The sequence below is a fragment of the Triturus cristatus genome, chromosome 1_1 (genome assembly GCF_964204655.1).
Source record: "Triturus cristatus chromosome 1_1, aTriCri1.1, whole genome shotgun sequence".
NCBI lineage: Eukaryota > Metazoa > Chordata > Amphibia > Caudata > Salamandridae > Triturus > Triturus cristatus.
Genome location: NC_140579.1, coordinates 158594291 through 158622222, shown reverse-complemented (window position 1 = coordinate 158622222; position 27932 = coordinate 158594291). Strand labels below are relative to the sequence as shown.

General features: G+C 47.4%; 1 protein-coding gene across 4 annotated transcripts in view; it reads right to left on the bottom strand.

Annotated features, from left to right (window-relative positions):
• LOC146869886 (vesicle-fusing ATPase) overlaps positions 1-27932 on the bottom strand; it is a 1522848-nt gene that overhangs the window by 203482 nt on the left and 1291434 nt on the right. For all 4 annotated transcript variants that reach the window (XM_085623863.1, XM_085623829.1, XM_085623831.1 and 1 more), the window contains one exon: positions 8124-8190. In XM_085623863.1, the coding sequence (XP_085479989.1) occupies positions 8124-8190 (67 nt within the window). The remainder of the gene's footprint in view (positions 1-8123; positions 8191-27932) is intronic.

The window sequence follows — 27932 nt, the reverse complement described above, 5'->3', positions numbered from 1 at the left end:
CTAACAGTAAAACCACTATCTTCAAGAGTTTAGTCTTTCATTTGTAATACAATTGTTTTTGCTTTTATTTCTTGTTCAAATCTACAGTACAAAAAGATTGTTTTACATGTTGTTCTAATTCCCTATATACATAACATACATGACACATGTACCAATAAATACTTTAAAAATAAACTTTTTTAGGCACTCTGTTTTTCCATTTGAGTAATTGGTGGGGCACATTCTTGGTGAAAAGTGTGCGGCATTTATTCTTAGAATTGGTGAGATAAAAGTAGAAGCATGAGAATGTATTTAAATGACAAACACAATCTCAGTTTATATTTTAAAATGCACCCAAGGAGGGCAACATGACATACCACCATACAGTACATTCTAATTTATAGGATAAGGAGATACAAACACTTCTATTGAACGAAACAACGTATGTTTTGTTTTGTAGAATGTGTTTTCCTAATTTAGGAATTCTTAGCACCTCAGGAGTCAATTACACTGTCAGGAGAAAGATCATGGACCAAACTTTATTGGACAAGGACAACAATTGAGAGGCTCAGGGTGGCGCTGAAGGATTCAACTGTGAGGAGATCTCATCTATATGGGATTGTGAAACTGTCACCAGGGAAGGCTTCATGTGAGAGACCTCAAAGGTTTGCACAATCCAGCCCTTATTTGTAAAAACTGCTTGTTCTTCTGGAACATTCTTGATTAATTATTTCATTTCCGTCTTTTGTGCTAGAATCAATAGGTGGTTATTAACACTCCAAGAAGAAATGTGGCTGGGCAGTTGCATAATATGAAATGAATGGAGCCACCCTTATTCCCTCAGTACTTAACAACCAGTCAGGTCATGTCACACACAGCTTTGGCACAGTGGAAGCCCTGCTTAAAGGTAAAGCCCATGTCACACACAGCTTTGGCACAGTGGAAGCCCTGCTTAAAGGTAAAGCCCTGCTGCACCACAGAGTCTGCTGGCCCTAGGGTCAGGCTCTTAGGTACAGCCTGTGTGGGAGAACGGGAAGCAAAAACAGGGGTGAATCATAGAAAGATGGGCTGGATTTGGAGTAATTACAGCAATGACCAGAGGAGATAGCACAAGGTGAGGAATGGACTATATGACTGGAAGACTGGGAGGTGAGGTGAGGTGAAGGCCTAGGGACAGTAATGTAAAGATGGCATTCAAACGCAGGCAAGAGTAAGATTGAACAAAAAAGACTGAAAATCTATTCCCTATATGTGAAGCGCTAACAAACTGCATTTTTTTCTATCTGAATGGTCTGAGACACTGTAACCTTTAAAAAAAAAAACATATAATAAATAGGGTAACTAAGTACACAAGACAGGTGCCACTGAGCAATGACACATAAAGATGTAAGTATAGCACTACTTAGCAGAGCAATACATGCATGTGTCATGATATCTATGGCCGGTTAATCAACTGGATGAGGGAAAGTATTTAGACTGGATCTTGGAAACTTTACACTTCTACCAACTTATTGGCTAAGTGGATCTAATGAGAATGGATTCTCTGAAAGTCCTTGAAAGCAATGTTCATAGAAAGCAGTTCCCTCTCCGACCCCTTATGGGATGGGGACTACATTGTGCTCCCGTAGAGCAGAGAGTCCAGACCTTAAAGACATGGGGGAGAATGGATATCATTTCGATGCTGACTTAATTGAAGGGAGTCTGGGCAGGCTATTAGCATCAACACGTCAGTCTGTGAAATTCTGGGTGTCCTTGCTGCTGTCCCCAATGGGTAGGACAATGATATCTAAAATGCTGGTCCTCCCTAGATTACTTTACTTCTTCTCTGCACTTCCAGGTCAGCTAAGCAGAAAGGTATTTACTGACTTGCATAAGATTCTCTCCAATCAGATTTGAGGGTAGAGCAGGACACACAGATTGCCCTCTGTAATCTAAAATGTCCCAATAATGCTGGTGGTTTAGGGGCCCCCAACTATGAATCATACTATGCTGCAGCCCAGTTGCAGAGGGTAGGTAGGTGGCTGAGCCTGGATCTGGAAAGGGAAGATGTTTTTTGAGGCATGCGGGTCCCTGAGATAATACACTTGTTGATGCCTCAGTAATGTGGCAGTGAGTAGTACACAAACTGCGCGAGACTGCGGGACATTGCAGACAATGGTATATACATGCCAAATACCAAAGAGACTTGTATGCACCCAAACTCCTGCTTTGATCCCCTCCTTGCTTTCATCTCCTCACGGCCATGCATGACATACAGCAGATGTCACTGAATTGGGAGACCTCTGAATACATGAAAATCACTGTATGTTACTCGAACTCCAAGACAAGTTCAACCTGGGACCGGACCATTTCATCCCTTACAATGTATTAATTTACATATTGCAGCAGTTCTGGTATCAGGAGGGATTGGAGCCCCCCTACACTAGCCCTCAAGATGCTGCCTACCCATGGGCCACCACGAAGGGCAGTATCAGTACTGTAAAGTTCCCTTTGGCCCTGCACCTGCTCCAACTCTGCCCTCCAGGGCTGGTTGGTAACAGAACATTGGGGCAGATATAATGGACGATCAATGGCCTCAGGTGTTAGAATTCGTCAGTGTCCCGCAATATCCGCCTAAAATACACCAAGTTCAACTTCCTCCACCAGACCTATCTCAACTCTACAAATATAGCCCGCTTGTATGAGGATGCAGATTTCAGATGTCCTAGCTGCCAATCCCCACAGACAAGATTTTTCCAAATGGTGTGGCAAAGCCCGGTCATTTCACAGTTCTAGAGGGAGGTCATTGAGGTTACTAGCAAGGTGGTTTGAAAGATGGTACAGTGGGAACCACTGCTAAGCCTGCCGACATTAATGCCCTGACCGAAAGGATCCAAATAATTCACAAGGTTCACAGACTTAGTCAATGTTCTGGCAAAATGATGCATAGCAATGGCATGGTAATCCCACACAGCATCAAAGTTGAGTCAATGGTTGGGCGATCTACTGAGATGAGCGAAAGCAGAGGTGGATGTGCTTGCCACCCTGAGGATGGATCAGGGTACTGGGAAAACAACCATGCAATGGGAGGTGATAGCGTTGGCTATAGCAGGCAAATCAGATATGCATCCCCTGTAAGAATCTGTGGCTAGATAGAGTTTCTACCAGAAACAGATTTATTGATGGTAAGTAACCTATTAGTCTGTTAGAAACTTCCGCCCACAGATTCCTCTCCTTTAGAATAGATACTAAAGCAACACCTTTTAAGAGGTGGGTTTGTGAATGGACTCAAAGCAGAAAGTCTTACAGGACCGAGCGGGCAAAAATGCCCCTCCCTGGAATCTCGACTGTCCAGGCAATAATGCTTTTTGGATGTATATAGGGGTGCCCATATAGCCGCCTGACAAATGTCTAGGACAGGGACTCCATTTGTCAAAGCAGTGGTAACAGCAATGGCCCTGGTAGAATGAGCACGCAGTCCTTCTGGAGGCTGCTGTTTGGCTAATGTGTAGCATATCTTAATCCAGAGTTTGATCCAATAGGAGATGGTTCTCCTCTGCAGTGCCTTGCTTTTTTTCACTTCAGAGAACCTCACAAAGAGCTGATCATCCAACCGTTGGTCTTTGGTATGATCTATGTAGAAGATCAGCGCCTCTCGGGATCCAAGCGAGGAAGTTTGTTCTCCTCCTTAGAAGGGAGAGGCCGAGCATAGAACCCCTGCATGGTGATGGTTTGACCAATGTGGAACGGAGTTAGAACTTTTGGCAGGATGCTGGTGTCCATAGAACCTGTTTGTCTGGGAAGGGGAAGTGTAAGGTGGATTGACACAGAGTTTGAAGCGGACTCACGCCATGCCGAGGTGATGGCAATGAGAAACACAGTCTTGAAAGTAAGGAGCAGCAAAGAACAGCTTTAAAGCAACTCGAATGGAGAGCACATCAGATAACTCAACACTAGATTAAGGTCCCATTGGGGCATAATGAAAGGAGAAGCGGGAAATGTTTGCAGCTCTTTCATTAATTGCATCACAACCGGTGACATACAATGAGGGCTGATCTGGCAATCGTACAAAGACAGAAGAGGCCGAAAAATAACTCCTAACTTTAACCAAAGCATTGCTGGGTGAAAGACAGAACAAATAACAGTATGTCCGATAACTTGGCCTGAAAGGGGTCCATTTAACCAAGCCAGAAATGTGTCCTCCGTCTTTACTGAGGGACACCTGACTGACAAGATGATATCAACCACCTCCGGAGGAAGGTCCAAGATGTTCAGCTGTTGCAGCTCAATCTTCAAGCATGAAGGTGGAGAGTGCGAAGGCCAGGGTGCAGAAGTGCAACCTGACTGCAGGAGATAAGCTCAAGCCGATGGGTTCTGGATACCAAACTCTCCATGCTCAATCTGTAGACACTAGGATGACTAGGGCTCAGTCTGTTGTAATCTTCTTGAGAACTCGGGCCGGAGTGGTATCGGTGGAAAAGCATACATGTTTCACTCCAGACGGAACACGTCTCTACGTGAGAGACTCCAACACCCAGAAGCGCTGACGTTGAGCATTCTTAGTGGTAGTGAAAAGATCAAGCCAAGATTCTCCCCATTCGTGGAAGAGACCATGCGCCACCTTCGGGTGTAGCTGCCATTTGTGATCCACCAGGCGTTGATGGCTGAGCTTGTGCTTCCTAGCATTCAATGATCCTGGCAGGTGGTTCACCACCAAGAAACTTACTTGGTGGTCCAGCCATTTCCAGAGGTGCAAGGCCTCCTAGCACAGGGTCTGTAACACCACCCCACCCTGTTTAATGCAGTACCAAATGGTAGTGGTGTTGTCTGTGAGCACCTGTACTAGCCTCGGAAGGAAGGCTTTCAGTGTCAAGCAGATGGTCCTCAGCTTCAGAAAGTCAATGTGGAGCTGGGACTCTGCCAGAGACCAGAGGGTTCTAATCTCCACCTCTTTAATGGCAGCCCCAACCCAGAAGCAATGCATCGGTCGCCACTGTCAGCTCTGAGGTGAAAGCGAAAGGGGTCTGCCACTGATCCAATTGTGGTCTAGTAACCACAACTGAAGCAGTTCTCTCCTTGATCTGAACATGGTCTAGGAGGGACTGATGATGTTGGGCACACTAGGACTTTAGATCCCACTACAGAGCCAGCATGCACCACCTGGCATGCTGGACCAGCAGGATGCAGGAAGCCATCAGTTCCAGCAGCCTCAGAGTTGACCGCACTGAAATCGAGGATTGAGGCTAAAAGATCACGGTCATAGCCTGAATGGATTCTCTTTCTCGGGGAAAGGAACAAAACTGAACCGTGTCCAGAATGGCTTTGATGAAGGGAAGCATCTGAGAAGGACTCCGGTGTGACTTCAGCACATTGATAGCGAATCCTAAAGATGACAGGAAGTTTGCTCTAGTCTGGCAGAGTTGACCTCCGAAGGTGTGCTGTCACCACTACCATCACTTTAGTTAACACCCGAGGCGCGCTGGTGAGATCAAAGGAGGCAACAAACTGAAAATGCTCATCTTCCATTGTGAACAGCAGGTAGCGCCGATAGGCAAGCAGGACAGAAAGATGAAACTATGCGTCCTGCAGGTCCAACACTGCTATCCAGTTTCCTGTGTCGAAGGCAGACAAGACATAGGCCAGAGTGAGCATTTTGAATTTCTCCTTCCGCAGGAAGGCGTTAAGAGGGCTAGTCTTTGGAACCATTTGGTGCTAGAGGGATACAAATAAATGAAGAAACAACTATTGGAGTCACACAACAGGCCAAACTTTGGAACACTGTGAAATGGTACAGTTTACACAGCACACTCATGCAACTACTGATTTCTGAAGACACTAAAGGTGTTGCAACTAGGACACTGATACTGCTGATCACACAAAATATAAGTACTTCCATCTTTGCTATCATCCACCAGATGTCAAAATCAATTTTGAGGTCTGTCTCGTTCAGAATTCCATGCGACTACCCTATAGAGCTCTTGCTGCTTTTTTCTAACAGGCTATACTTCGGGGGCACCATTTAAGTCCTAGTTTGTGTCCCTATTCACTTCAATGTTCTCATTGAAAAGTGTATCCCTCCTTGTAATATGAACTGTATGTATTGCCTACACTTTATATTTGTATAGTGATTTGTACCACTCAGATTACTACTTCAGAGAACTATGAGAGGTATTGTAGGAAACTGGGTTTTTGTTTCAGTACCCTCTTACCCCCCCCACACACTTTTGTCTGGTTTTTGATGCAACTTTGACTGAAGTGTACTGGGTGCCTGCTAACCAGGTTTCTAGTACCAGTGTTCTTTCCCTAAAAACGGTAAAATTGCTTCCACAACTGGCACCACTTTAGCTCACATATAAGTCCCTAGTAAAAGGTACCCCTGATACCAAGGGCCTTGCAGCTAAAGAGGGTCCCTAAGGGCTGCAGCCCAAATTGAGCCGTGCTAAGGGACCCCTCACCAAGCACGTGTACACTGCCACTGCAGCCTGCGTGTCTTGGTGCAGAGTAAAGCATAGAGTCGACATGGCACACATGCCTGTTTAGGGGGGTGACGATGTGCACACTGGTTTGTTCCAGCTCTTCAATTTTAAATGTATTATCTTTTAGACTTTTTGCTGGCATGCTAGCCCGAAAGCGTGGTCTTCCCTAAACCAAACATTTCCAAAAACTGGAGCAAAGTGTCACCCCAAGTCCGGACGCACAGCTTTATTGTCCATGCATAACAACGATGCCACAAAATTGACCATGTTTTAAACATTTTTAATTCTTTTCTTCATTTTCTTCCAAAGCTTTTAATAATTCATTGCTTTTCCTCTTGTTACATGAGAGGCGCTTACGTCTTCACTATATTCTAAATGCTGCAGAAATGCCAATCCAGGCCTTATTCTGAAGCACAAAAGTGTGCATAAGTTAGCCACAATAGTTGATCTTTGTTGCCCTTCAGACAGAACAATTTGTCTTCATTCCCCAAGTTCATGGGCTGAGAGGCAATCTGGTTCTGCATATTGGTGGACTTATAAAGACCACATTACTGATTTGCATGCAGGTTATTTTCTGGTTGTATTCAGGCCATGAAATTACAAAATTAAGAGCTGGTAACATAATTCATAATAATGACATCGTCATAAATAATCATAAACACCGTAACATATACGCAGCTGTGCAGGATCCCTGAGTGCTATGTATAAAGTGAATCAAAATGTTAGGCCTACATTTTGTTTTCATTAAAAATAACAGTCAGTTGTAGGCATCATTTATGGTTGCATTTGTGAAAAAAAGAGAAAGAAATTAAAACATATGAGCAGAAAACTTACTGTAAAAGAATTGGTATATAACACTTCAAGGCAGAGAGACTTCATCAGAGTCCATTGACAGATTTCACTAACAGTTAGCCCTCAGTTAGTTTTCCTGCTGCTCTGTGGAGAAATGATCTTTGAACACTTGCACCTCTGGTCTTTAATTGATTTTTCTTAACCTTTCTCGTCAATATTTTCATTTTATCTGCTTCCTCTAAAGAAGACAAAGCTTGGTGTCTAGTGTGTATTCATGAAAGTCCCACAATGGATGAGTACTCAGTGTTTCAGAAAATTTTCTCTAGGAGGCTGAGTGGACAGGTTTGTAAAGCATTTACAAGAAAAGATCATTGTCCTGAGAAAATGATTTAAGTCTGCCAAGATGGGAGTGTTTCCCTTATAGGAAAAGAGTCACAGTTCAGCAAACATGAAGAGTGCCAAGTGGAGATGGAGGATGAGCTACAGCTACATCGGAGCTTTATAGGCCATAATCTGATAGCCCTAGAAACCCCTAGAGTTCACTCTAAGATGCGTCACCATCACTGTGGATGTTCCATTTAACATCAGAGAGATACCATTTACTACCCTTGACTTGGTTGCCGAGAACCTCAACATCATTTGTGTCCGGGTTGGCATTTAGTAAGCCAAAGGAGACAACAAAGTCTCTGGGATCCTAGGTTAAAGGTTTAATGCAGTGCTCACCAACTCCTGCACTAGCCTGCCGCTAAGCCCAAGGAAAAGACAACCCTTATGCATCTAAGCTTTTGGGCTCATCTGAGTTCAATATCTCCCATTCCAACCTCAAACCAGAGATTTCAGAAACTGATTTCATAGCTGTAAGGGGTAGCTTCAAACTGTTTTAAGTACTTCACTCACCTAAGAGCCGTTCTATGTCATCCACCACCACACAACTGAGCTGGGATTTGTATGCATCTTCAAAGATCTAGAAAAAGAAGAATCAGCAGAGGATGAATTATTTTAATAGAGGCCTGGGAGAGATCAACCAACACCTGTTCAAAACATATTGTGAACTGAATAATCTATGGGCCCTCTGAAGTAACTAAGCCATCGGTTTGGTGCCCTGCTCTCTGGAGTTATATAACTGAGACTACTTAATTCAAAGGTCTGTCACAGCATCACGAGCTTCTGACAATTCATACTCAGTATGACTACTAAACAAAAAGTCTAAGTTAACAAGTAATTTACCTTCAGTAATGGTCCTTCTGGTGGATACTGTTAACTAACTGCAGATTCCTCTTCAGAGGACTCCCCAGGAACCAGATTTAACCCAGAAAAATTTCTCATCAGGGCTCTTGAGGGCTGCTAGATGGCACTGTGCGACTTTGCATTGGTCCGATATTGCCCGACTGGAAGTGATGGTGTGGATGGCTCCACCTCTGCACTTGGACATTAATTTCTTAGTTTTGCCTTCTGCGCCCTCAGATGCAGAGTGAAACATTACTGTTAGCAGTGTGCTGAATACTAACTTGGAACCTTTTTAGATGTTAAAAAGAGGTCTAGCCACAGAACTGGGAGGTGGGCGGTCAGTGAGGAGTCTGCAGTTAGAGTATCCACCAGAATGAGCATTACTGAAGGTATTGTATTGTATTGTATTGTATTGTATTGTATTGTATTGTATTGTATTGTAAGCAGTCTTATATAGCGCGTAGTTACCCTCGGGCATCCCAGCGCTTGATCCGTCAAACCTTGGCCCGAACACACAAGGGCACATCAAAGAGGAAACAAATAGGTTTTCAACAATTTCCGGTAAGTAACTTGTTCTTCTGATGAATACTTCTAACTACAGATTCCTCACCTCAGAATAGATACACATGCTCACTGTCAGGCAGCTGTCAAGGACAAGCACGCCACTAGCTAACGCCCTGGTAGCAGCCTAAGGCCTGGTGGAATAGACTCTTAGATATTCCAGGGGCTGTTCCTTGGCCAGCACGTAGCAGATCTTGATGCAGAGGACTATCCTTATTGACCGGGTCTGTTTCTGCATAGTCTTCCTTTTCATCACTACGGAGAACCCCAAAAAAAATCTGACAAGGAGTTCCTTGGTATGCTCAAAGTAAAAACACCTTTTGGGGTTAACCGACAGGGCAGAGTTATGCAATGCCTAACGTGAAAGGCAGTCATGACTTCCATCAAAAATATCGCCTTTGTCCTCAGCATCAACTTGTCCTGAAAAAAGGTGCTGTATGGCGGGTACGCTTAAAGTACCAGTATTTCACTCATGCGTAAAGAATAAGGAATTAATGAATGATTGCCTTCTGTAGAGTGCAATAGCTTCTCAAATAGAAGCATCTTGGCACTACCATGAAAAGATTGACCATAGCCAGCCTGGCAATGCCATGAACATAACCAGCCTCTACCGAAAAAGGAAAATTTTCAAAAACTTTTTAAAGTTGTCTTCGGAAGTGGACTTTAGGAGATCGAAGTGATCTAGTAGGGGTATATTCCATAAAGCTATCTCCAAGGTAGGAGGGACCCATATTAGGACTGCACTATAGCAAATTATAACAGCCTTAAATGTATTTCTTTTGTCCACTGGTAGCCAGTGAAGTTGCTTCAGGAATGGGGAGATGGACTGCCATCTAGACAAGTTGAGAATCAACCTTGAGGCTGCATTCTGCACCACCTGCAACTTTCAGGTAAGGCCAGCAGAAACTCCTTAATATTGGATGTTCGCACAATCTAATCTTTTTTTTTTTTTAAATAAATATTTTCATTGAAACATACATCGGTTCAAATAGGCAGTACAGAGGACACAGACAGGAGATAAATAATAAAGGCGTACAGTGGAGGAGGATTACGGTTCGACAGAAGAGGGGAGCATCACACAGTGAGAGGGACATTTGGTTCAGAACAATTAGGAGGTGCACAGATTTCTCCACGATATCTATTCCAAGGGCTCCAAATACGTGGCCATTTTTTGGGGCATCCCCTGGCAACATAGACCATCTTCTCCCTAAACATACACCAAACAAGGTCCCTCTCCCAGGCCTCTAGCGTAGGTGGTTTAGTAGCGCCCCACAATTGTGCGATGTTTCTCTTTGCGGTCATGAATCCCAGGGTGGCCCATTGTGTTTGATGAGTGTTCAGGTCTGTGGGTTCCCATATGTTTAGGAGGCCACGCCTCGCCTCCGCAGCAAATATTACCTCATGCCAGAAAGAACTAACATGCTTACATTCCCATATGATGTGCAGAAAGGTTCCCATTTGACCACAGCCTCTCCTGCATTCCCCATTGTCTGTTTTCCCCATATGGATCAAACGTGGCCCGGTGATGAACACACGGTGAAGGATTTTTAGCTGGACCAGTCCAAGGCGCCCCGGAATGGCGACCACTCTAGGAGAAGACACTGCCTCTTGCCAGTCTTCGTCGTCTATCTCGATCCCATCTTCCATCCATTTCTCCCTTAATGCCTGTAGAGGATCGGTCATATTGTGTGAGAAAGTGCCATCTTTCTTGCATGGTATGCCCCCACTTTTTGCTAAATTGCTGAATGTACTTTGACTGAGTGTACCCTGGACTCCTGCCAATCAGGTGCCCAGGGCCTATGTTCCTTCCTTAAATCACACAAACTCCAAATTGGCAAACCCTGGCCACATGTCAGCCCCTAGTAAATGGTACCCTAGGTACCCAGGGCCTTGTGACCAGGGAAGGCCCCTAAGGGCTGCAGCACTCATTGTGCAACCCTTAGGGGCCCTGTACCCTTACACACACACACTGCCTTTGCAGGCTGAGTGTCTGGGTGCAGGACAAAATGAAGAGTCGACATGGCACACATCCCTGTGTGCCATGCCCAACACCCACACTGCCAAGGCATATGTCAGTCACCCCTCTGGCTGGGTGCCTTATGCCCATGGTGTGGGCACAGGAGTAGGAGCCCTGTGCCCCTACAGTACCCAGGTCCATTCCCGGGCACTGTAAGTGCAGTGCTGCCATTTAAGAGTACATGGTGCTGAGAGCTCGTCAAACACGAGCTCCACAGCACCATAATGGCAACACTAAAGACTGGGAAGTTTGGTATCAAACTTCTCAGCACATTAAACCCACACTGATGCCAGTGTGAGATTTAATGTACCAAGCACCCCAGAGGGCATCTTAGAGATGCCCTCCTATAACTAACCTACAATCCACGTCTGCTCTGAGGCTGCCCAGGCTGCCACACAGCAGACACGTTGCTGGACCCCTGGGTGGGAGAGCCCCTGCTCTCCCGGGCCTGCAACAATGCACATCCTGGGTGAGGTGATAAATCGCCTCCCCGAGAATGAGCAAAGGGAAGCTTCAAAGGCCTGCCGCCTCTAGGAGTTTCCCCAGGCCACTGCAACCCCCCACTCTGGCGGGAAGCTTGGCCGGAAACCCCATACAAGGACAGGGGATGTGCCAGCCTGCCCACCCCACCCCTCAGGTGGGGGAGGCGAGGTGAAGCACATCTCCGGGCTCTCGCCATCTTGAAGATGGGAGGCCCTACCCTATCAGGATTAGGCTACTGCCCCCCTCCCACAGGAGAGGGGCAGGATAGGGGGTGTACCCACCCCAGGACAAGGACCCATTGGTCCCTGACCTTCACCTACCTGTAACGCCCCTAAATCTAGCATTTAGGGGCACCCTGAACCTTCCTTCCCCAGATCCCAGATTCGAAACTACAAGAAGAGCAAGAAGAACAAAGACCTGCCCTAAAGCTGCTAAAAAGAGGAAGACACCAACTGCTTTGGCCCCAGCCCTACCGGCCTGTCGACCCTCGAACCTGCTCCTGCGCGGCATCTCTTGTGGCCAGCAACCTCAGAACCCCCGGAGGACCTGGCTACCTTTGAACTCTGGTTCCCTGGGACTCCCATGAGTAGAGGCTCTACTCAAAACCTACCTTTCACCCCTGGCAGCAGCCCGGAACCGCGATCCCAGCCCACTCTGCACCCGCCAAGCCTGGCCGGTGCCGGAGTGAACTAAACCCACGAGGACGACCCCACGGCGACTGTGACCCCGAGTCCGGCACCCAAGGACCCCCCTCGACTATCCTGAAGAAGCTTGCAGCCACCCCAACCGCGATCAACAAGAGGGTAAGATTTCCGACATCAAAAGGCACCCCTGCACCCGGCGCCCCATGGCCCTCTGTGCCCAATCCCAGGGTACCTACCTATCCTTCAACTACCTAACTTACCCCTCGAAGTGGTGGTGGCACCCGAAGAGTCCTCGTCCCCGAGCCTGCAGTCTTTTTCCAAACCGGAGATTTCCCATAGAAATCAATTGAGCGCCCGACGGCTCAAAATCACCCTGCAGCCAGCCGCCCGAGTGGCCCTGGCAGTGAAAACTCTACTCTAACCTACTTCCCCACTTTCCCTGAGTAAGTGACCAGGAGTCCAGCTCCCACAGCCACGTGGCTTGCCAGACAGCAGCCACCAACCAAGGCCCCCCTATCCCTCATAGGATAACATTGGGCCTAACTCTCTCTGCACCCGGCCGTCCTGAAACCGCTGAGGGTGAACTAACTGTACCTACCTGACACTGGGGGACCCCTGAGTCTATGCCCAGAACTTCAACTCTGCCAGTCGAGTACTTACCCTTAAACCGCTAACTTCATTTTTCTCATAGGGTAACATTGACTGGCTTTTGCTTGAAAATTCTTCGAAGTGTGGACTTTTCAAAACTTCAAATAATCACCAAAAATCAGCCGAGTGACAAAAACAAATTTACTCACCTGCTCTTAGGTGAGCTCCCAGTGCTGGATCTTGGTGCCCAGCACTGACTCTGAAAAGTACCCACAACTATACTTACCTTTAACTCATTTTTCTTCCATAGGAAACCATTGACTGCTTTTCTGTGAAATTTCTTCTAATTGTTGATTTCTGCAATTTCTAAATATTCCTCAAAAATCGTATAACATCTGAAAACGTAATTACTTACCTGTTTTGGATAAATGTCCCAGTACTGAGTCTAGACAACCAGTACTGGATTACAAAAGTAACGATAACCTACTGTACCTGTAACCTACATTTCCTTCCATAGGGAATTATTGATTGTTTGCTCTGAAATATTTTCTAAGTGCTCACTTTTGAAATAGCTAAATATTAGTTAAAAATCATTACAGTACCAAAGTCGACTTTTAACAGCTGATTCTGAGAACTGACCCAGGACTGGATCTAGGATCCAAGCCTGGAATTACAAAAGTAATCTACAAAGTAAGATGTTGCATATAATCTGTCGTTGAGCTCAATGTATTGTGTGTAGAAATAGAGTTGCCTACTGCAACTATTTGTAACTGTTTACTAAAAAGTCAATTACATATACAAAAGTATTTTTATAAAACATCTCCTGTCGAGAAAGTATATTTTAATTCCAAGTGTTGGTTCTAAAATAAAACAAGCATATATTTTTTATATACAATCCATTGGCCTAGAGTTCAGTTATTGAGTGTGTGGAACTATTTGCTGACTGAGTGTGTACAACAAATGCTTTACATGTCCTCTGATACTGCCTTACTGCTCGACCAGGCTGCCACTTTGGAGAGTAAGGTTATATCTAACTTTAACCTCTGTTAAACCCTTGGGGTCTGTGGACTCTGTACACCCTGTACCTATTAAGGAACAGTATATACAGAGCCACTTTCTCACATATTGTTTATCAGTTTTTTGTATACAAGGGAAATCGTCTTTTCAGGTAGGTGGCCATCTAAGATTCTGTCCTCTAAGGGTGAGGCTTCAGGTGGGACTGCACCTTTAAGTAGAAGCGTTCGAAGTGAGTGTAGGATCTGGGCATACCGGAAATATTCAGTGTCAGCCAGATCATATCCAGCCTGCAATGCGGTGAATTTGACTCCCCCTTCTCCCCAAATGTCCTTGATTTGTGTAATGCCAATGTGATCCCATCTGTCAAAGCCCTTTGACCTCCATAGGCTGCCCAGCGGTTCAGAAACCCAAAGTGGGGTTGCCAACGTCGATTTACGTCCCCACCCAAAAGAGTTAGATGCGTCGTGCCAAATTCGGACTGAATGATTAGTGGGCCCCGTCAAGATGAATTTTTTTGGGTCGCGAATAGAGTGCCCTGTTATATTTCCCTCCGGAGAGGAGCCATTTATCCATGGCATAGCCAGTGTCATCGCCTCGTCCAAAGGTGCCATGATTTACAGCAGCAAGGTGTGCTGCCCAGTAATATTGTCTTATGCCACCATCGTACCAGTTTAAGGTCAGTTTATTTAGGGTAATAAGCGGTAGTCCATCCCACAGCAAATCTCTCTGAAGTCCTTCAATTTCCCTGAAGTAATGTCCAGGTACCGGATCAATGGCATTTTGCAGTGCGTAGAGAAATCTGGGCAGGGACATCATTTAAAACAGGGCTGCTCTGCCCAATAGGGAGAGGGGGAGCGATTTCCAGCTGATAATATATTTTTTGAGTTTACGTAGGGGCAGAAGATGATTTTGGGCGTAGCGGGCTGAGGGATCGTGAGAAATAAAAATACCTAGGTATTTGAAGCCAGCTGTGTTGATCTGAATTGGGCAGGTTCCCAGGGGGGTAGGAGGATCTTCCCTAAGGGTGAATAATAAGGATTTACCCCAGTTGACCGTGAATCCAGAGAATCTGCCGAATACTGCCAAAATATCTAACACTACTATTAGGGATTTCGTCGGGGAGGCCAGATAGAGTAAGATGTCGTCCGCGTAGAGTGAGATGCGGTCCTCCCAGTCAGGGGACCATCTCAGCACTCGTATCATTTGATCCTGCCGGATCGAAGCAGCCAGTGGCTCCAGGGCGAGGACAAAGAGAAGGGGTGAAAGTGGGCAACCCTGACGGGTGCCGCAGCTAAGTGACAGTTTGTTATTGACCACCACCTGGGCCAGAGGTTCCTGGTACTGTATGTAATTTTGGCCAAATCCCAGTTTTGCAAGTACTGCCCAGAGGTAGGGCCACTGAACAGTGTCGAATGCCATGGTGGCATCCAGGGACACTATTACAGCTAACTCTTGAATGGTTGATTTTCTGCCCAGCACTGCATGAATCCTGCGTAGGTTCAGGGCTGTATTTCTATGTGGCATAAAGCCAGATTGATCTAGGTGCACTAAGTTGCTTATTACCTTAATCAGACGGGCGGCCAGAATTCTGGCCAGGATTTTAGGTTTGTCATTTAGGAGGGAAATCGGCCTATAGGAGGCACAGTCAGTCCTTGGCTTCCCTTCTTTATGTATGGCGACTATAGTGGCTATTCTCTGTTCCCTCGGCAGTGTCCCTCACTCTATAGATTCCTCAAACATCGATTTTAGGTATGGTGCAAGTTGATCGGGCCGTAGTTTATATAGCTCGATGGGGATACCATTTGGTCCAAGAGTCTTGCCTGGTTTCAATGCGCGTATTGCTTGTGCAATTTTATCTGTGGTCAAGTCGCTTTCCATAAAGTCGCGATCCACAGAAGAAAGACGAGGGAGTCTGAGGTCTCGAAGGAGGCCTTGTGAGTCTTCCTCTGTGTGTGAGGTCACTGTCGAGTATACATTTTGGAAGTGTGTGGCGGACCTGTCCACTATGTCTTGGGGTTCAGTGAGCGAGGTGCCTCTGTTATCCTTGAGCTCCGGGACTAGTTTGCCTGCCCAGTCTTTATCTAACCATGCTATTAGCTTCCCTGCTTTGTCACCCAGTTCATATATTCTACCTTGACGTTCCCTGCTCAGCAGTTTGGCCTTGTCCGTGACCATGGCTTTATAGTCGTGTTGTTTCAGGCTCAGGAGATCGAGCTTTTTCGGTGTCACACCAAATTCTAGGTCACCCTCCAGTCGGTAAATGTCAGCCTCTATGTCAAGGATTTCTGTTTGTTTGTCTTTCTTCGCCCCTGCGATCAGCGACAGAGCCTGACCTCGAATTACGGTCTTGAAAGCTTCCCATAAGGACTGGGATAAGGACACCGACCCCACGTTGTCGGTGAAGTAATCGTCTATGGCCTTGAGGAGGTTTGTACGAAGTTTCGGGTCTCAAAGGTACCAGGGGTTGATTGGAGCCAGCCTACCTACCGTGGCTTGGTTGAGTACTATGTGTATCCATATCGGAGAGTGATCAGAGATGCCCCTAGCTAGGTGCCTGATTTCATGTATGTGAGTGACTTGTGCTGCAGGGACCAGGCAGAAATCCAGACAGAAAAGACTATGGTGGGTGCCTGAAAGGAAGGTGTGTTGTATCTGGTCTGGCTGATATACTCTCCAAGAGTCCACCAGGCCCATAGCGTCAAGAAAATCAGATAGCCAGCGTCCAGAGGGTCATATTTTTCTGGGGGGATAGCGGTCAAATGCGCACAAGACTAAGGCATTAAAATCACCTCCGAGGACCAGGAGGTCATCTGGTAAGTAGAAATGATCCCAGATCAGTAAAGGTGGAGCCCTGCAGTCCCGAGGGTACATAGATTGACATGAACGTGACTGTGCGACCCTCCCATGTGCCCGAGATACCAGCGTATCTGCCTCTCTCATCCGTCCAAATGGAGCCCACGTCAAGTGGGAGTGAGTTTTTAATCATGATGCCTACACCTCTGGAGCCCGAAGTGATTCCTGCATGTGCGACCATTTTGTACCCCCATGCCCCCAAAAATCCTCGTGCATTGCTTTACAGAGATTCCCGACCAGGTGCATCTCCTGTAGGAGAACAATATCCGGGGCCTGCCGTTTAATATATTGGAGAACCACGCTATGCTTGATCTTGTCCCCAAACCCATTGACGTTCAAGCTCAATATCTTAACATTTCTATCCCCCATGACGCTCATAGCTCAGGTTACTGTTGGCAAGTGCCTCTGCGGTAGTAGTGAAGTGAGTTACCGATGTGCGAACTATGATAATGTAGAAACACAACCCCCAACCCTACCCACTTTCCCAACGGCCCCCCACCCTGCTGCCCTGCACCCTGGGCTCAAAACTGACCATAAGAAACTTGCAGAGTGCCTGTCGCCCTAAAGAAGAACTATTAGTAGAAAATGAAGGATGTGGCTTCCCGTTTTCCCATTCTATCCCCCCAGGTGCTACAGAATAAAGAGTCCCCAACATGAGTCACACACCAAAGTTCTGAGAATTAGTCTTAGAGAGGGGAGGCGTCTCTCCGGGATCCGATCCTGCCGCAGCCTGTTACCTGTCCAGACAAACTCGACAGTCAGCCACTATTGGGAACCCCTCGTGTCTAGGTCAGCCTGATCAGCCGTGAGCCTGCGAGGCAGTGTCACCCCAAGCATTGCGATCACGTTGGGCCCACTCTGTCTGATACTCAAGCCAGTCCGCCGCCTCCTCTGGTTGTTCGAAGAACCAAATTTTCCCTTCAGCTTCCACTCGAAGACGTGCTGGGAATAACATAGAATACTTCAGACCCTTGTCCCTAAGTTTCTGTTTCACCGCTGTAAAGGACCGCCTTTGACGCTGCACTCGTTGCATGAAGTCAGGGAAAAAGGAGATGTCTGCATTCTAAAAGCGAAGTGCGGCTCCTATTCTGGCGTTTTGGAGGATCACATCTCTGTCCTGGAAATTTAGCACCCTTGCCAGCATTGGGCGTGGAGCGGCTCCCGGCTTGGGACGACCACCAGGGACCTTGCGCGCCCTTTCAATAACAAAAAACTTACTGAGGCCCTTGGGTTTTAGGTGTTGCAGGATAAGGTCTTCAACAAAAAGGTCAGGGGTCTGTCCCTCAGTTTTTTCCGGCACACCTAAAATGCGCAGATTATTGCGGCGTAAGCGCCCCTCAATCATCCAGCTTGAGTTCAGTGGCTTTGCGAAATGTTTGCATGACTTGCAGTTGACCTTGGAGCTGGGCCACGTCGTCTACGAGACTGGCGGTGGTGAGCTCCACCTGTTTGACTTTCCCATTAAGTTTGGTGAGATCAGCTCAGATCAGGTTGACTTCAATCGCAATGGTGTCCATTTTATGCTCCAACGTGGATTGGCCAGTGGTGATTGCCTTCATAACATCTTTTAAGGACAGTTCCTGGTCCTCTCCTCCATGTTCGCCGGCGGAGCCACCTCCCGATTGTCGGCTCTAGAGCATGTCTTTAGGTAGGGTATAACGGTCCAACCGGTCGGTTTGTACTACTTTTGGACCCTTCGCACCAGAGGCTTTGCTCTTCTCTGCAGCCATTGTGGCTTTCTGTCGATCTGCCCTTGAACAGCGTACCTCAATGTCTGGTATTAGTTATGGGCTCCCACAGCGTATCAGCGAGACAGTCTCCGTCCGTCTGCCACCGATTGTGTTTGGGCAGTATGGATCAATGGCACGTCACACTTCCACCAGATGTTTAAGCTGGTGTGCGGGCGACACAGCTTTCTCCCCACGTTGGTGTAGCCGTCAGGCGGGGAGTAGGCTCGAGTTATCAGGGTGGTTTCTGGCCGGCAGGATCGTGGGGTACTGGCGCTTTTGGTAGCTTCCACCCTCTGCTGCTTATCTCCGGGCCTCAGCGCACTATTTGAGAAGGGACCAACTCCCCACTTCCTGCAGGGCCCCCACGGGGGTCAATAGAGTCTTCCTTCTTGATTAGTCAGCTGGAGGAGGGGGGGGGGGGGGGGGCGGAGGGTTTGTTCAGGATCCCGTTGCTTTCTCATCACCACAGGGCCCCTCCCGATTCCACCTCACCGTCGTTACGCCCCTGGTCCGGCAAAAGCCGCCACCAGCCTTTTCTCAGATGCAGCCGTCGAATCAGCCGCTGTACGCTAGCTCCTTTGTTCTCGATCGATGCCATTAGATCTGCGACCAGGGCCGGTACAGCCTCGCGGGCACCACCGGAGATATGTATTTTGGGCCTCTGCCCACAGTGACATTCACGTATGAGGTTCCGCAGGGACCACAGGCGGCAGGATGACCAAATCGAGCCCCAGGCTCCACAGCCTGCGTAGGCCCCCTGCCTGCGGGACCAATAACTTCGGGCTCGGGAGGTCGTTGGCGGCAGAAGTCAGTCCAGGAGCCCCCGCTTGTAATCAGGTGTGTTTCCCACCTCGAGGAGTCAGGATAGTTAGGCAGGATAATCAGGGGAGGGATAGGTCTCACGGAGTCACAAAATCAAGCAGCCATTTCACTCCGGGTCTTGGCCACCGCACAATCTAATCTTGAGGTGAATAATAGTTTTTCAGGTGTGGTCAGGGAGGGTAAAGATTTTAGTAGGGCGTAGGGCAAAACAAGAGGCCGTAATAACTTGTATCTGTGGTTTGAAGGAAAGCTCTTGGTCAAATATAATCCCCAGATTCCTTACAGTGGTAGAAGGGGGAGGTGGTTTTTCAGGATTTACGACTGGCAGGACTGATTTTAGTATCTCTGGTGGGGGGGGAGGTGGCAAGGGTTGAGAGGTGAACCTAACCTGCAATTCATGATTGTCTGACCAGAAGATTCCTCCAAGGAAATTCTCTTAAAAGCTGTTAAGCTAGGGCCAGCCAACCTGCCTGTCTTCTTGTGAGAAAAATGTTTGATTGGTGAAACATTGGAGTCAGTAAAATTAGCATAGATGTTTTGAATCTTGTGAAAACAATTCGATAAACTATCACAAAGTGATTTGAAGTAGATTTTTTTTTTTTTAATATGCAGAGGGAGCTAAAAACTAGTGGACAATTAAAAAAAATTCCCTAAGGGCATAAATTACAGAGAAAACATGAGCAGCCTGAGCTTTCCAAATGAGTTTGTGAAAGCTTTTTAGAGCCTCTTTGTAGATTTCTTTAGCTGAAATTTCATATTGTTTTCCCGATTTCCAGCTGCTTACAGTCGTGTGTAGCTTTTTTAAGGTCAAGGGAGAACCCCGGAGAAGAAGGCTTCAATTTCTTAGAAGATCCCCTTTTAATATGTGCAACTTAATTATTCACCTGGAGGAGGTGATCGTCGAAAGAAAGCATTCAACACCAAGGAAAAGAGTCTACAAATTCAGATATGTAACAAGCAACTATGCATCAGCTCGAAGGGGGCACACATGAAAAACAGCAAGACTAAGTTATTGACTCACTTGGCTTCGCAAAAGGCTTGCGAGGGAACATGTAAGTAAATGCTTTAATAAATCTCATCATAACAGGTGATTTATACAGGGTCTTGTTGAGCCAAAGACAAAACAAACAAGAGAATGCCAGACAGCTTTGTGGGTTAAGGGCCAGTTTGACGAGCGCCACAGCGGGCCACACATTTCTCCCAGTGGCTGGCGTAAATTGATTTTAGTGGAAAGACACCTGCAAAGATGACATACACTAACTCAGACGGCAGATCTAATACAGTTAGTTGGCACGGCTCAATCTCCATGCATGTGCTGTTGCTGCAACAGAAGATCCTCCAGAAGTGATAGTCTGATCAGAGGACAGGTGCCAATGTCCAGAAGTTCTGGGTACCACAGTTACTTGGCCCAGTCCGGAGTCTCTCGGATGACTTGGGCCTGGTCTTTCTTGGTTTTATTCAGAACTTGGGAAGGAGAGGGAGGAGTGGGAAGGCATACATGAGTCCTGAGCTCCATTCCAATTGGAACGCATCTTCTAACAAGTTTTCCTGCAGAAATTTAGATATTGCAAATTCACAACTGCGGCAACAAGATCTAGCCAATTTTGTTGCCACTGCTGGAAGATGCCATGTGTTACTTAGATGCCATTCATGATCTGAAAGACGCTGCCTGCTCAGCTCATCTGCTCTGGCATTCAGGAACCATATCAGTTGGATCCTGATCAGAAAAATCTACTGGCATTCAAACCAACTCCAGAGACACAGAGACCCATGGCACAGCATCCAGGACCCATCTCTGTCCTACTTATTGCAATATCACATGGGGTTGGTGTTGTCCATGAGAACCTGCATCATCCTCTCTGAGATAAACAGCAGGAAGGCCTTCAGAGCCACATGATTGGCCTGCAACTCCAACAGATTAATGTGGAGTCAGTTTTTCGTCAAAAACTAGAAACCCCTATTCACCACCTCCCCCAGATGACCCCTTCCCCCCAACAGGGAAGCATCACCTCTCATTAGGAAAGGGAGAAGGGCCTGCTGCTGGGCCAATTTCATATGAGCAGCCACATAGATGTCTGTGAGCATGCACCTTCGAAATCTGTATTACATCAGTCATATCCTTGATGTTGGGCCCATTGGAACTTCAGAGGTCATGCAAAGCCCACATGGGCAACCTGGCACAGCTGATTAAAAGGAGCCTCAGACCTGCTCCCACCGATCCCCAGGAATGAGGCTGAAGCATCAACATCACAGCCCAAATGGCCTGGACTCTTCGAAGCAGAGTGAAGGCCCTGAACTGCACTGTGTCTAGGATAGCTCCAATGAATGGAAGTCTTGCAAAGGAGTCTGGGGCGGCTTTGGCTCAATGATAGTGAACCTCAACAATGTCAGGAGACTTGCTGTCGCCTGGAGGTCGCCTACAATGGACTGTGGTGAGCTCATTTCAACAGACAGTCGTCGATGTAGGGGAAAACCGGTATCTCCTACCTCCAAAGATGGCCAGCAACCACTGCCATCACTATCGTAACATTGGTGAGGATAAAGGGGAGCAAAGAAAATTGAACATGTTCCTGGCTTACCGTGAACCACAGGTAAACCATGTGGGACTGCAGGGGAGGTATATAAAAGTGCATGTGCTGCAGGTCCAAGGGTACCATCCAGTCCAGGGCAAACAGGATCTGGTCAAGTGTAAACATTTTGAATGTATCCCTCCGCAGGCAGGCATTTAGAGGATGAAGGTCCAAAATAAGCCCGAGGCCTCCGTCCTCCTTCAGCACAAGGAAATAGCAACCCTCTCCTCTTTCCAAGTCCGGTACCCTCTCAATAGCACCCTTAGAGAGTAACACCTCTTGCAGCAGAATGAAGAGGTGCTCTTCTGAAATTCGCTCTGATGGGTGGAGTTGGGGAATATTTGGTGGAGCAAAAAAGAAAAGGCAGAGTATAGCTATGCTAAACAAATTGTAAGACCCATCTGTCAGATGTGATTGATCACCACCCCTTGGAAGGAAATGATTGATCCTGACCCCCACCTTCCCCCCGCCTCCGGCCATAAGGGCAAGTGTCACCAAGGACAAACTATAGTGGTTTGGTGGCTGTTGCAGCAGGGGGAGAGTAATCTGCCTGCAAGATGCCTGCCAGAAGGACTGGGGTGACTGCTATATTGGTTGGGGAGACTATCTGCTTACAGGCCGACCCTACTGAAGCCTCTGAACTTCTTGAATTGGTGTAGAAACAGTTTGACAGCGATCAACGAACCCAAACAGCACATTGTGGCTCTAATTTCATTAAAGTGCTCCAACGCAGAGTCTACCTTCTCACCAAACGGTTTGGCCCATCAAAGGGCATATCCTTGAAAGGAGGACTACATCGCTGAAACATCCTATGGAGCACATCCACGTATGTTGACGAAGAACAACACTGGTGCCAAATGCCCTCCCCAGGCAATCGGTAGTATATAGATCAGTGCAGATAACACATTTGACTGCGTCTTGTCCTTCTTAACTTGTTTGAGCCAAAGAGGGCCTAAGGTCTCCCAGAACTGCTGGCAAGATCTTATTGGTCATGTCCTACAGGGCATGCATATAACAACCCAGTAAGCAAACCACATTAACCAATCACAATGCCAGATTGGCAGAGGAAACCATCACTCGCCAAAAGCCTCAATCCTCTTGGATTTCCTATAAGGAAGAGTTGTGGGGAATACATTGCGATTTACTTTACTGGTTGTGGTCTGAAACGCATGGAGAAGGATGTATCGTTAAAAAAAAAATCAGGATCGTCAGGAGCTAGTAAGATGCCCAGCCACCTGCCTTTTAACCGGTGGGCAGGAACAGGGCTTTGACCAAATAGCCATCACAGTATCATTGAGAACCTCGTTAAAATGGATGAAGGTCTCTGCAGCAGTTGGCCCAGGCAGCAAACTTTCTGTCAGGTTTATTTTGTTATTGAAAGAAGGCAGCTGTTAAGGGCATCATCTTTGTATTGAGGAGGGAGAAAGCCATAACCAACATCATCATCTACATCTTGGGATGTCACTTGCTCTGAATCATAGGCAAAAACATAATGAAGCCTCTGCTGGTGTGTATGCCCTGGTAGAGGTACCGGAGAAGACTCAGGGTGCATGACGACCAGCTGAGTTTTTGTAACCTCATAGTGAGACATCGGTCGAGATAAATCTGAAGCTGGTTTGGTGTCTGACATCTGTATCAGAACTGGGTTCACTTCTGGCACCAGTGGCATAGGTACTGGTGTCAACGTGAAAAGGACCAGGGCAGGTCTTCGAGCCGGAGTGCAAGTCTGTACTGGCATCGGTATGTGGCCTGAAATGGGTCCCAGAGGATCCGACGCAACACGGAATAGATATGCTGGCGGTAACCCGACTGGGAGCCCCTGCTTTTTTTAGGGGGTCCAAAGGCATGCCAGAGGAAAATGGGAGCACATCAACAATCTGAGCATGGCCATCTTGAAGGCTTCAATCTAACGCAGCATTGCCAAAGACCCGGGAAACTCAGGGCACACCAGGAGCAGCTGAGGAATTGGTTCTGTGTCCAGAGACTCCAAAGGTTAACGACTCGCATCATGGAGCCCTCACACTTTCTCTGTAGGTTCACAGTGTTAGGACAGGGTTGAGTCAGACTTCTCTTTTTTATGTATGCGCTTTGACTTATGGAAGGAGCAGGACCAACTCCGTACCTGCAACTTGGAGCAGGACTTGCGCGAAAGGTCACATCTTCTTGTGTTAAGCTACATACAGCTTCGCCACCCAATCCCAGATACATTGTGGGGTGCAAAATTATCTCACAACTGTGAGACGTTGTCAAAGCCCCAACACCTTCAAGGGGTCCATGATTAATCTGTTTTCTGAAGTTGTTGCATGGTATGAAATCTGGAGTTTTAGATGGGAGCATTTTTCCCTAACACACTGGAATTTGTTTTTAGACATTGTTGGAAGGCCTACAAAATTGGGAGTGAGGCTCCAAATCAGTGTTGGAAGGAATGAAAAAAAACCACCCCCTGTCAGCCCACAGGAGGTGGCGACACTTATATGAATCTCTGCTCTACCACTTCTGGTAAGAAAAGTTTGTGGATACTGTCTGGTGCCTGGGGAATATTCTACAGTGAGGAATCTGCAGGTACAAGTTACATACATTTGGTAGTGTGTTATCTGGTAGAGACTATCTAGCTGTAGATTCTTTACCTTAGAATTATCCCATTCGTCAGACTGGGGACATAAATGTTTCGTGAGCAGTACCCCTGCGCACCGGTAGGTGGTGTCACTGGTGCTGGAAGTGACGTTAACGGTGCCTAGATAGGTGCCACACAGGCACAGTGATGTCCGTTACTTTTTGCGACTTAACATGTCAGAAACGCAGAGCCACAAAGTACACTGACTAGTGGTGTGGAAAACTTGGGCCCTGAAAGGGAAACATTCTGTTCCTAGAAATCAGATTGCAGAGCAGGGAGGATGGGAGGGTTGGTAAGGAATCTACGGCTAGAATCTCTACCAGATAAGGCATTACCGAGGGTAAGTAACTTGTTCATCTGACAGACTTCTAGCTGCAGATTCCTTACCATAGAATAGACATCCAAGCAATACCGCCCTGGAGGTGGGTCTGTGGACCAATTTCACACGAGGAAAACCTGCAAGACCGAACGGACAAAATGTGCATCTCTTCGGACCCGACTGTACACACAGTAATGTTTGGCAAACGTGTGCAATTAGGCCCATGTTGCTATCTGGCAGATATCCAGGACCAGCAGTCTACGAGCTAATGCAGTGGTTGCAGCTTTAGCACTGGTGAAAGGAGCATGCAAACCCTCAGATTTTGATGCAGAGCACGATCCATCGGGTGATAGTCCACTTCTGCACGGTTTCGTCTTTTCTTTGCTACAACATACTGTGAGTGGACAATCGTACAGAGGCTCAAAGGGAGCGCACATAAGGAAGGTGAGAACAAGATTGAGAACCAACTGGGGCATAACAAAGAGAGTAGAAGGGAACATATGTTGCAAACCTTTCAAAAACCTCCGTACGATAGGAGTTTGGAAAAGAGAAGTTTGGTTAGGCAACCGAAGAAAAGCAGAAATTGCAGATAGATATCCTGGAGCAGAGCCCTACTGTGCAAGGGAAAGAACAACCAGGAGCACCTGAGAAAGGGGTGCAGAAAGGGGATTAATGTGTCTTTCTGAATACCATGCCACAAATTTAGCCCAACAGTAGGCGTAAACCATCTTGCTAGAGGAATGCCTGGCTGCCAAGATAACATTACAGAATTCGGGCACAAGGTCGAAGGCTATCAGCTGTTGCAGTTCAAACTCCAAGCAAGAAGGCAGAGCACTGACAGGTTCGTGGGGAGAGCCCTTCCCTGCTGTTACAACAAAGGATAATCCTAATTGGGCAGCCTGATTCAGAGGAACAATGGCCATGCTCAACAGCTTGCGATACCAGACTCTCTGTGCCCAGTCCGAAGGCACAAGGATGACTTGGGCCCGATAGTTCCTGATCTTCTTGAGAACTCTGGGCAAGAGTTGTATGGGTGGAAAAGCTTACAGGGGGTCTGATTTTCAGTCGAGACTAAAAGCATCTCAGAGTGAGAGGTCGGCTTTAAAACTCCAGTGTGCAGAACTGCTGACAATGCGCGTTCTCATCTGGGGCCAACAGATCTAACCAAGGCGTGCCCCACTGCCAAAAGAGACCTTGCACCATCCCTGATTTGAGACGCCATTTGTGATCCACTAGGCACCTTCATCGGAGTTCGTCCACTGATGTTCAGAGAACCAGCAGGGATATGCCCTGCTGTTCCAGCCATATCCAGAGGTGCAGGGCCTCTTGACGAAGGGTTCACTACTCCACCTCACCCTGCTTGTTGCAGTACCACATGGCAGTGGTGTACAGCAAGTGTAGCCTTCCCTGCCTTGATGGAGGGTAGAAAGGCTTTTATTCACCTCTTCCAGATGGCCACCTCATCCCAGGAGTGACGCATCTTTCACTACTGTCAGATTTGTGGGCGGAAGGGAGAGGGGTCTGCCGCTGACCAAATTGTGATTTTAAGCCACCACTGCAGGTCCTTTGCAGTTCCCTCTGAGATCTGGACCATATCTGAGTGATTCCCATGCTGTCCCCACTGGAACTTCTGGTCCCACTGCATAGCCCTACGGGCATGTGCCACAAGCAGGATGCATGAGGCCATGAGGCCCAGCATCCTCAGGGTCAGTCTCACCGAAATCCAGGATAGAGGCTGAAACATTGGTATCATAGCCTGAATACCCTGGAACAACCGTTCAGAAGGATGGGCCTGAAACTGCATCGTGTCCAGAACAGCTCTGTTGAAAGGGAGCATCTGAGAAGGAGTTAGGTGTGAATTCAGCACATTGATTGTGAGTCCCAGAGAATGCAGGATGTCCGCCATAGCCAGGAGGTGGGAGATGACAGCCTGGAGTGAGCCTGCCTTTAACAGCCAGTCAGCGAGATAGGGGAAGACCGGCACCCCTGATCTCAATAAATGAGCTGCCACCATCGCCATTACCTTGTTTAACACCCAAGAGGCGCTGGTGAGGCCAAAAGGGAGCACAGCAAACTGAAAATGTTCGTGGCCCACTGTGAACTGCAGATGTCTGTGGGCCGGCAGGATAGGGATAAGAAAATACACGTCCTGCAGATCCCAGGCTACCATACAGTCTCTATGATCCAGAGCAGACCGGAACTGAGCCAGCATGAGCATCTTGGATTTCTCTTTCGCAGAAAGGCATTGAGAAGTTGTAGTTCCAAGATGGAGCATCTTCATCTTTTTTTAGCACCAGAAAGTAGCTAGAATAACAACCACGCCCTACTTCCGGCTCCAGCAACCTCTTAATGGCTCCTTAGACCAAAGAGCCTGCACTTCGTGACAGAGTATGGTGAAATAGTCCTTAGTCAGCCATACATGAGATGGTGGCAATGGCTGGGGTTTGTCCACAAATGGTCATCACCCTTCAACACGATCTGAAGCAACCACTTGTCTGATGAAATGGGCGTCCATTGGGGCAGGTGGTGTTTGATCCTGCCGCAAACGGGATGGGTGTTATGAATAGTGGGTACACTAAAGGGGTTTTAGGGCTGCAGCGGACAGGGGAGGGTGGGGGGACAGGGCAGCATACAGAGTCTTGCTCCAGCATCCTTTTTGGGATCTGCAACCCCGTCCTTGAAAGACCTCGGCAGACTGTTGCACAAGGTAGGGCTGATACTGCAGATGCCTAAAGTTGCCCTTTCGAGGCTGCGGAAGGGGTGAAAGGACTGCTGCTGCAACCAGGACAAAAGGGAAAGGACAAGGGATCTAGCAGAGACCCTGCTCACACGAAAGCGATTGAGCGCCACATTGGCCTGGTAGCAAAATAAACAGGAGTCATCAAAGGGCATGTCAATCAGTGATGACTGGACATCCCCTGAGAACACAGTGGACTGTGACCAAGCATGGCAATGCAGTGCTACCTTAGAAGCCATGGTTCTAGCCAGAGAAATCATGATTTTGAGTCCGCAATGGTTGGCAAACTTTGCAGCCTCCATACCATCCACCAAGGCTTGGTTGAGGATGGCACGGCCATCCTCCCGCAGCACGGGAAGCAGCGGCGTAACCAAGTCCCACAACACATGGGCATATCGGCCCAAGAGGAATGCATTGCTCAACAACTTCAAAGCAAGACTAGTGGAAGAGAGTATGTGCTTCCCAAACGTGTTCAGCCTCTTATATTCCGCAGCCAATGGAGTGTTATGGTATGCGCTAGGGTT